Consider the following 11,208-nt stretch of genomic DNA (forward strand, 5'->3'; position numbering starts at 1 on the left):
GCAAGACTCCTGATCCTGGCTCTCTCCTGGTACCTGGAGGATGTAATGAGGCTGTGCCGCTGTCTGGGGTTGGGGTTAGGGGTGCAATGGCCAGGGGCTCCGGTAAGTTCTTTCTCCCCAGAAGCTCAGGAATCAGTTGAGACATAAGATGGGTGACGTCTCTACCCTCGCGGCCCTCCTCTGTAATGTTTACAAAACGCAGATTCAGAGCCCTGCTCCTGTCCTCAGAGTTCTCCCTCTCTCCCTATTTGTATATCGTTTATGTCACAAATGTAACAGTACTATATACCTGTATGTCATGTATGTCCCTATGCCATAAATGTCATGATGTCATGTATGTTGTGTATGTCATAAATGTCACTATGAATTGAAAATGGGGGACCCTGATGGAAACAAGACGAAAGGCTTTCTCAGGTCTGCATCCTCTTAACAATTGTATGTATTGAGCTGTACTGTACTGTACCCATTCTGCAATCTGTTAATAAACGTTTCAATCAATCAATCAATCTACACAATCACTCAGCAGAACCACTCCTGGCCGCCAGGTGGCAGCAGAGCGCCCGTGTGGCAACGCGCTGCTGGTTGAGGACGCAGGAAGTAGTAGAAACAGCTGACGGAAGCGGTTTCACTTGCGGAAGAGACGCTCCATAACAACAGTGTTGATTGACGAGAATCAGAGGTGTAGAAAGTGATTAAACGACTAGATGAACATGGCACGCGTATCTGCTGGAAATGAAGATCTGTTTGATTGTATACTTATGGCGGATGACAGGTGAACTGACAACAACCCTCAGGCTAACTTTACTTCCTAACGATACACTTGAAAGCTTACACATTCAAACATTTTCCAAACCCGGTGGGATATTAAGTCCTCGACCCACTGGCGACAGTTGTTCTATTCCACGACGTAATATCTATGTATCAACCATAATATAATATAATATCTGTCTACTCACTAGTGTTGCTGTTGTATATATTAAGTTACTGTCGCTCTTACAGGTACCACGTGGAGGGGTACCGCGAGGGGTTCGAGGAGGGGACCCGCAAGGGGATGCTCGAGGGACGGCGGCATGGAGCCTCGCATGGGGCCAAGCTCTCCTCAGAGGTGACTGTTGTAAATAATAACCCCATGATGAAAGGTTTATTGTTTTTTTGAGTAATTACCTGCTTAATATTTGTGATGTTACTAGTTTCAATGTGTTGGATGGTTTTTATAGAGATCCATGTCAATTAATGTTTAGGAATATCCAGGACTTTTATTATTAGAATTGATAGAAGCCTATGTATGTGTATGAGAATGAATGATGAATGAATGAAAACTGTATTAACAGATTGCAGAATTGGTACAATACAGTACGGCTCAATACACACAATTGTTAAGGGGATGCAGACCAGAGAAAGACGTTTGTCTTGTTTACATCAGGGTCCCCCACTTTGAAGTGTGACTTTAATTTATTTAAATCCATGTCGCTGTGTTGTGAGGCAACAGTGTGTTTTATCGCTGTCACTTTCTTTGGTTGACAGTTTGACAGTTCAGTTCAAGACAAGGAATACGCTAAACAACCAGGTTTAATGGACCCGTATGAGGCCATAGCTCTTACGGTGGGAATTTGATTGTTTAAAGGATTGTAATACGATGTAAAAAGATAAATTAAACAGTGATTTTACCAGCAGTGAGTTGTACCCCACTTCTATATACAGGGATCGGTTACAACTGTTATGCTGCCGTGGCGATGCGTTGTTTATTGATACAAGATCGTTTGGATTAGCTATATTTTATTTTTTTTTATTTTTTATTTTACACATTTTTAAAGAAGATATCATTTACATATTCACTTTGTAATCCTTCAGTTTTCAGAATGGCCATTACTCACCTGCTGCTGTCGTGTGTTCTCTCCCACAGGTTTCCTTCTATCATGGATTTGCCGTTGGATGGAAATGTCTTCTTCAAAACAACACGGACGCTAAAGCAAGGTGTCTATTTCGTTTGGGCTAGATCGCTGATATTCTAACCTGTATATATAGGATGTGATCCCAGTCTCACGTCCACTATATATATATATATATATATATATATATATACATTACACACACACCTCATTGCCTGTTTTTATTTATTTATTTGTTTTTCATTATTTCATGTTTGAGACTCTCACAGCTGTCATGGCCAATCTACACTAATGCACAATAGAAGAGTATGATATTGATGATATTGGGATTAAATAGAATGATAAAACATAGGCCAGAAATCAAATCATCACCAAAAACGGGTGCTGCTACTTCATGTAAATACTTGATATTTACTTTGTTGGCTTTGTCATTACAATACCCTGGTGGTGTGTAAATATTCACCCAATCATTTGTAAAGGAAATGTTATTAATCTCAGGACTTTATGGCTCTTCCTCAAACATGGAACGACTACCTGCTGTGTCGACATTAACCCTTTCACTGCCGCACTACCAAGCGGTTAACCCTTTCACTGCGACAATACACATAATGTTAACCCTTTCACTGCCACACAACAGCAGGTTAACCCTTTCAGTGAAAGGGTTAAGTGGACTGGCGGTTAACTTGGATAAGAGAACCCCTAATTTTGACATGGAGTCATTTACATTTATATATTTTTTTATATTTACAGGCACAGCATATAGCCTATATATATATATCCATATTTGTCTGAATATACCTGCATATAACCCCTCTATCTACTTGCTTGTACACCTGCATATGACCCATAGCTGTGTATGAATGATGGCATTGTACAATAATGCATGTTCTCACTGCATATATATATACCTATCCTCACCTGTCTGTACTTACCTTCTCATAGTGCTTTACTATATCTACATTGTCCTACTCTTACTAGTTACGCTGTTGGACAGTATGACTACTACCATACTGTCTTTACACCTGTATCACTGTAGTATATACTCCGTAGTACTAATTTGTATATTTTATACCCAGTTTAATCACCTGTACATTGTTTATTGCTCTTGCACTTTACTGCTACATTTGCACTCTGGTTGGAGGCCAAACTTATTTTCGTTGTACTGTACTTGTGCTGTATGATGACAATACATTTACACATAGGGTATATCATTTTAATATAATGGTATAGGTGGAACATACAGCACAAGCTAAGACCCTCCATAGTATTTAACCGCAGACATCTTAGTCGCAAAATGGGTGATTATAACTAAAGAGAATCATTACCAGCTGTGGCCCATATTGAATGGCAACACATGAGACTACTATGAATGTCATCAGACTAATGGCACATATGCTGTGTTTGGCGCCACCTGGTGGACATGAGCATGATCTACTGCTGCCACAGCACTTTGCTTTGTCTTTTTAGATTTCAAATGCATTGTCATTATACAGCACATTGTACAGGACTTGTTTGTTTTTGTGTTACATTTGAGACACTTTCCCGGCTCGAGAGTGCAATTTGGCCACATAATTGGATTTAGATTATATTAAAATGTATTGTCATATCATACAGCACAAGTACATTACAACGAAAAGAAGTTTGGCATCCAACCAGAGTGCAAATGTAGCAGTAAAGTGCAACAGCAATATACAATGTACAGGTGATTAAACTGGGTACAAAATAAACAAATTAGTACTACGGAGTAGGCTTGGGCGGTATAATTTTTTTTATACCGTCATACATTGCTGACATAATACCCCGGTAATTATGACTGTATGACTTTCATGGACCTGTATGAGGCCATATATTATATTTTTCCGTTTCTGCCATCTTGTGGAGAAATGGCACCAGACCATGGTGTAGGCGTGTCCCTGAAGTGTCTTGTGTGTGTTTGTCCAGGAAGCGTGTGAAGACTCTGGAGTCTCTCCTGGTGCTGATCCAGAAGATCCCCCACGGCGACCCTCAGTATGAGAATCTGCAGGAGGACATGGAGAGGGTCCGAGCCAAGTTCAGACAGGTAGGACCTAGGGGTGTGGACATTTCTCGATTCTAAGATGCGTCGCGACACGGACGATTCTGCATCGATGCATGTGACGGAACATAATCATTATTAAAATCTCTTGCTAGCTTTTATGTTCTTTTACAATGTAGCGCTTTGGGATTTGCTCCACAACTATAAAGCTATTATTGTATTATTAAAGCTAGTGCTCTGGTCATGCATCCACTCAACTCATAGAAAATACAACATCAGGCTATTCTAAAAGTATTGATACTAATAAAATGGAGTATTGAACCGTTTTTAACAGCTGGGTATCGAGATACCTTTCTAGTATCTCTGTATCATGCAACACCAGTAAAACCATTTATTTTGACATTCTGATTTAAGAACTTTCTAAATAAAAGTAAATGTATCCGACTGCTTGTATTAATTGATGAAAAAGTAACCATGTGCAGTAATATAGATTATAAAATTGAGGATGTAATATATTATTGAGCTGAATCGTAATCAAATCGTGAGGCCAGTGAAGATTCACAGCTCTATAGGACCTGTTCTTCACTCATTCACTCAAACGTTGATGTGTAAAATGGTGCATTTATATAACGGCTTTTATCCAAAGCGCTTTACAACTTCCTAATTTTTTTTGCCGCTTCACTCACACATTCACACAGCGACGGCGGGGTCAACCATGCAAGGTGCCAACCTGCTCATCAGGAGCAGTCAGGGGTTCAGTGTTGTTGCTCAATGACACTTCGACACGCTGCCTGGGTGGAGTGGGAATCAAACCGGAAACCTCTGGGATTACCAGACAAAACACATTTCTGAAGGAGAGAAAGACGTCTCTAGAGGCGAGGCGACATGTTATACAACGATAGCGGAGGATTCTGAAAGATCTCTGATATAAATTAGTGAAAGCTGGACTGTAGAGGAGCTCAGTGTGTTTGCTTGATGCACTAAATGAGGCTGCAGCTACATCGGTCCATCCGTCAAACAGCGGAGAGAAAAGTAGGGCTGCACGACTCTTGATCAAATGTGAATCACAATTTTTCTCCCTAAGAATTGAGATCACGATTCTCTCACACAATTATTTTTTTCAATTAAAAACCTTTATTGCACTCTTTCTTAAACAGACAACATGACTATATGAAAGTGCTTGACTTAAACTTAAACATAACATATATGAAAGTGCTTCACTTAAACTTAAAGTCAGTCAGCTCAGGGCGTCATTGGACAAGCGCTCTGTCAAATTACCACTTTCGGTTCTGACCTTTGTCCCGACTCTAGGGTCAGAAACTCAGAATGTTATTAGTTGGACGGCCATTTTGGATAATAATGCTGTATTTTTACCGGTACACACATTACAAAAACGTTTCTACAAAACAAATTTGGGATTTTTATAAACTTTGGACTGTATGACAGGAATGCAGGAAACGGGAATCTGCCGACAAAAGTACGAAAATATCTTGAATTAATAGCGTGTTTTGCTTTAAATCGTCGTGTAAGTGTGATTGATATCGCAACTGGGATTGTTCCAAAGCAAATAATTCAACATGTGAATGCAGCGTGACGTGAATGCATAGGGGAATGGGAGTGAGTGTTTTAATGCAACTGATCTCCATTTTGACGCAAATGCAAATACATCAGAATCGTCGTCATTTAGAAATTAGATCGCATGAATCGAGATCGCAATCTTTTCGTGATTAATCGTGCAGCCCTAGAAGGTATTACTGTCCTTTGGTTTATTTTTATTAGAACCTTAATTAGAATAAACTTTCTCTGTCAAAATGGATACTGATCATTGCGAATTGATTAAAAACAAGATGTAAACGGATACAGTGGATCAATGTAGCCACATAACGTTAAAGATCAAAGTAGGCGCTCTACAGATATTGAGTCATTTTGTAAAATGTCTGGTGTCGCCTGTATAACAGCAGTGTTGTCATGAGTGTATTAGTCATGGAAAATTCCACATCATCACCACGGCAACCCTACTCTGAGGCAGAGCTCGGACGGTGATGATGACGAGCGTAGTGAGGGATCTGATGCGTTTAAAGTGGCCTCTACTCTTGTTGTATCAATTGATCTGACAACTTATAATTTATCGTGCAGCTTGAATGAAAATCACCTGTAGATGATTCATGTGTGTAACTGTGCTATTTGCATAAGATGCAGAAGAGAGGGACATTGATAGGAACCCACAACAGAAAAGGAGTTGAGCTACATGATGGAGGGTCTCTGTGTGTGTGTGTGTGGGGGGGGGGGGGGGGGGGGAGTTGCAGGGAGATATTTGTCCAAATATGAAGGCAACACCTAAATTGATATATATTTTCACATTGTCTGCTAAAAAACACCCAGAACAATATCCAAATAAACATCTGTAACTCACTGAGGAAAAGGTGGAGTTGCACCAATTCCACACAGAGGTATTGTGATGTGATTGTGATTGTATGCTCACACAAAGGTAATGTACAATGGTGACTTTACACTGCACCAGAAATAAGGGGTTTATTGTTTGTTTATTAGTTCAGTTCAGAGTTTTTATTTGCCACATGGAATCATACAATCAGAGTTTCTTCATTACACAATCATAAATAACATTCCATGGACAAAAGGAGCAGGAAGAAGAATAAATCTTAGTTATTCCTAAACTAAACAAGTATTTACTTAATGGTCGGTGTACAACCTAATTTACACAAATAATAATTTATACCATTATACAAGAAACACACAATCCACAGTTAAACAAGAAAAAAAATTATAATAATAATAATAAAAAATAAAAGAGAAAAAAAAGAAAATATCTCACTATTCAGATCACATTTTATTTTCATACTGACAAAATATTATTTTTTCTTAAATTTTTTGAATTGATAAACACTTACATCCCTTAACACTTTCTGCGCCAAAAACGTCGTACAACGGGTTTCAAGTTCATGCGAATTCTGCCAGATCACGGCGTACGACATTATTTTGATCATATTTCATATTTTCGCCATGGTATTCATATTTCACTCACAGAGCCTTGTCTGATGCTGTGGGACTCAGCACAACTCTGCAATGCTTCAATACTGCCACCTGGTGGATGATCGGAGAGTTGCCAAACCGGATATGCCGGTTGGATATCGGTGCGTCTCCTAAATACGTCCGGCCACTTGCATATCATCCCAGGACTCTAGCCACACACCGTGGATATGGATCGCTGCCATAACTCAATAATCGACATGATTTGGGCGTGTATTAGTATTATATAAACCAGAAATGGATCGCCCTCGATCCCCATCCCAACACGTTAACGTTAAAACGAACTTAAACTAACTTTAGGTTAGTTGTAATGTTAGTTTAGGTTCGTTTTAACGTTAGATAATGTACAAAATAAACGTATTTCCGGTGCTTTAGACCTCGCTCTTTTATTTTGAAACCCCCCGACCGGAAGTATTTATGATGCTTCGCTATCTGCTTGTGTAGTCCGGTTCTGTGTTTGTTGGTATCTGTAGATTGTTGGTGAACAACTAATTTTAGGTTAGTTTTAACGTTAGCTAGCAGCAGGGGTGGACGCCGTTGTGAAAATGCAGGCAGCTACAGGCACTCGAGGTCGAGGAAGAGCTGCTGAAGAGCGGCAGGAGAGAGAGCTCGTCAAAGCCGCATATCCCTGTGGCTGTGGTGCGGTCGTAGGCACGAAAATGCAGCTCAAAACTACATGTTGACTGTGTTGTATTAAATTAATTGATTGCTGTTTAACTTGTCCGTGTCCAGTCCTTTCGATTAGCCCCACCGTTCATTGTAAACAATGATGCATGTAATTATATTAACGTTACTGTCTTGTTGTAGCTATGTTAATAAATTCTGAATGGCATTAACGTTAGCTGGCTGGCTACAATGAATGCTCACAAGCTGGCATCGTAAAATATCAACACCAGCCATGTTAAGGCTTTTAACACATTGAATGCCCATCATGAGATTTCTCGGGTTATCAGCCCGCGGGTTGAATGCCCATCACGAGAATATTTGCTTTATTTTTTTTATTAGCAATCTGAATTCATATTTCATCAACCAAGTCTACCGTTGGTAAGCCTGCCCCACCAGGCGCTCAGATGTGAAAAAAGCGCCCCCTATCGTCTCCCAGATGGTAATGCATGTAATTGGATTGGACTCAATGAAAATGGATGAGAGAAAAAAACTCCGGAATCCACATTTTACTTCTCACGCATGTAACCGGAGCCGATCAGATTCATTCTGGACCCTCAGGACAGCGTGTAATATGTCTTTACAGTACGTAGCATTGGATCAATAAAATAAAAAAATATTGATTTTCGGAATGGCGATCAGGAATTGGAATAATCCATTTGGATACCATCTGATCAGTCTTGGGATGATCAGACCCGTTTTCACTGAGATATAAGCTTTTCCCATATGTGTCCCCCAGGCTCTTTGACTGTGCGAGCGGTCAGGAACTAGGAGAATCTATTTTCAGCGCGCGGCACCAGCGTGCATGCATACACATATACTATCGATGGTCTAGCGTTTATTTGAAAACGATTCATAAATAGGCCGAAAAATGACAACGTTCTAGAATATTACAGCACAGGGCGTTTATCAGAGAATCTTTTTTTATTTTTGAAAACTAGGGCTTTTCAAAATGCTATAAAACGGAAATGAACCGATAAAAAAACAATCCGCTTCCACAATGTTGACTGGAAAATGAGTCATTGATGGGCGACGGGCAGATTAGACACATAGCCATAATTTAAAACATAGATTAGGCGATATTAACGTTAACATTGAAGCGGATGGTGGGCATTCAAGCACTAAATGTGCGCCCCCTGCTGGGCACTGAAAGTGTTAATCGTCAAGGTAAAAGGATTTGAAGGCGTATGCTATGGAAGTCTCCTGCAGCTCCACTTTGTTGAAATGTACATAATATGGGCTATAGGATAACCACCGGTTAATTCTCGATTTTTTATTGGTTTGTCATCACAAACCAATTACATAATCCAACATATGTGTAAGAAACTAACATATTCCAGTTAACGGTATATTTTTTTAATGATTCGTTACGGCGAAATCAATACTTCCATTTGTATAAATTACATTAACTATCGAGGATAGTATTCCTGCCTGCGGGACCAATATTATATGACAGCCCCACCCCCATTCAGTAACTAACCAATCAATACTACGCAACATCAATGCAACGGTTGTTCAGATTAGATTTGGGTGAACGGTACGCAACATCCTCGCAACACACTCTACAACACTGTTGCAGTCGCGGTAGCATGTAGAGCCCTTTATTGTCACTTGGAAGACAATGCCATGCCCTGATAGCCCTATATAAAACCGTTCTTTGCATACTGTTAGATTTTGCATGGGGTAGAATAATCTGCCCTCTACTTGCCCCTCTGGTAAAATACATGTGCACATTTGTGTTGTAAATAATTTCATCAGAGATATATTTAGGACTGTGGGTTGTGATGACTTTCTGAAAACAAATTGGTAAATTGGCAGAAAGTCTTTTCTCAACAATCCACCATTTAAGACGTTCATGCATTTTAACAACACTAGTTCTATATGAGCAACCAAGAACGAGTTTTCCCTGAATCCTAAAAGGTAGAACACTTGATACTGACTCAAAGAATAAGCTCCTAATTGGCAGAAATAAAAACCAGGCAAACCTTTTGTCTATGTGAGCTTTAGAGTGGGCTTCGAACTCTGTTGCCTAGAATAAATTTCTAGCTCTGGTTAAATGTTGTTGACTAAATGAACTTTCAGGAAAACTAACCGTCCCTCTTCATCTCCGTTCCCTCCTCCTCCGTCTCTCTCCAGGTGTGCTCCTTGCTCAGCGTGCCCGCAGACTTCCGTGACTATGTCAACGGCTCCGGTGGAATCTCCTTCTGAAGACAGAGTCCACCACCTGCCCTGAAGACTGTGGGGGGGGGGGGGGGGGAGGAGACATTGTTCTCCATGGGTTTCATGACTGAGTCAGGTACATGTGCGTGTGCGCGGGGCAAGATGTGGAACCCAATCCCGATTGGAACTACGAGGCGGACTACAGTATCTTCATGCATGTTAGCCATGTCAGTGATGTAAACACAGTCTATCCAGTGTCCAGGCACTCTGTAACAGTCATGCTAGTGATGTAAACACAGTCTATCCAGTGTCCAGGCACTCTGTAACAGTCATGCTAGTGATGTAAACACAGTCTATCCAGTGTCCAGGCACTCTGTAACAGTCATGCTAGTGATGTAAACACAGTCTATCCAGTGTCCAGGCACTCTGTAACAGTCATGCTAGTGATGTAAACACAGTCTATCCAGTGTCCAGGCACTCTGTAACAGTCATGCTAGTGATGTAAACACAGTCTATCCAGTGCCCATCACTCTGTAACAGTCATGCTAGTGATGTAAACACAGTCTATCCAGTGTCCAGGCACTCTGTAACAGTCATGCTAGTGATGTAAACACAGTCTATCCAGTGCCCATCACTCTGTAACAGTCATGCTAGTGATGTAAACACAGTCTATCCAGTGCCCAGCACTCTGTAACAGTCATGCTAGTGATGTAAACACAGTCTATCCAGTGCCCAGCACTCTGTAACAGGTCATGCTAGTGATGTAAACACAGTCTATCCAGTGCCCAGCACTCTGTAACAGGTCATGCTAGTGATGTAAACACAGTCCATCCAGTGTCCAGGCACTCTGTAACAGGTAGTGATGTAAACAGTCTATCCAATGTCCAGGCAGGGGCGGACCTTCCTACAGGCGATATAGGCGGTCGCCTAGAGCGCCACCCAGATGTAAAAAGTCTATCCAGTGTCCAGGCACTCTGTAACAGGTCATGCTAGTGATGTAAACAGTCTATCCAGTGTCCAGGCACTCTGTAACAGTCATGCTAGTGATGTAACCAGTCTATCCAGTGTCCAGGCACTCTGTAACCGATCAGAGTATCACACTCACAAGCCACACTGATTTTAAATGACCGATTGGCTAAAGTACAGCTTGTTTACAAACGGGGAAACCCATCTACAGGGCAGTCAGTCCTGTGTTTATAGTGTACAGTCTGCAGTGAAGTGGCCTTTGAGGTTTGCCTCTTGTGGAAACAGAGAGTTGTCGTCCAGGTCACACGGTTCCCTGCTGCGGATCCTTCAAAAGTCTTAACCCTTTCACTGCCACACTGCAGAAGGTTAACCCTTTATTATCACACTACCGATAGTAAAGGGTTAACCTGTAGTGTGGCAGTGAAACGGTTAACCTGCTGTTGTGTGGCAGTGAAAGGATTAAAACGT

The 11,208-nt window shown here is 40.9% G+C and overlaps 1 protein-coding gene across 1 annotated transcript; it reads left to right on the plus strand.

Annotated features, from left to right (window-relative positions):
• The first annotated feature begins 635 nt into the window (after window positions 1-635).
• On the plus strand, window positions 636-9,856 carry lto1 (LTO1 maturation factor of ABCE1). Its single transcript, XM_084330270.1, has 5 exons — window positions 636-772; window positions 1,000-1,105; window positions 1,904-1,974; window positions 3,831-3,948; window positions 9,751-9,856. The coding sequence occupies exons 1-5, from the start codon at window positions 705-707 to the stop codon at window positions 9,820-9,822; spliced, it is 435 nt and encodes a 144-aa protein (XP_084186396.1). The 5' UTR covers window positions 636-704; the 3' UTR covers window positions 9,823-9,856.
• The last annotated feature ends 1,352 nt before the right edge of the window (window positions 9,857-11,208 follow it).

This window comes from Notolepis coatsorum (genome assembly GCF_963971535.1).
Source record: "Notolepis coatsorum genome assembly, chromosome: 15".
NCBI lineage: Eukaryota > Metazoa > Chordata > Actinopteri > Aulopiformes > Paralepididae > Notolepis > Notolepis coatsorum.

What these genes read in the sequence shown, in the direction of transcription:
- lto1 (XM_084330270.1), top strand. Translation starts at nt 705, where the DNA reads ATGAACATGGCACGCGTATCTGCTGGAAATGAAGATCTGTTTGATTGT. An exon ending in GGGCCAAGCTCTCCTCAGAG is followed by an intron (nt 1,106 to 1,903) that starts GTGACTGTTGTA and finishes TCTCTCCCACAG; the next exon opens with GTTTCCTTCTATCATGGATT. An exon ending in AACACGGACGCTAAAGCAAG is followed by an intron (nt 1,975 to 3,830) that starts GTGTCTATTTCG and finishes GTGTTTGTCCAG; the next exon opens with GAAGCGTGTGAAGACTCTGG.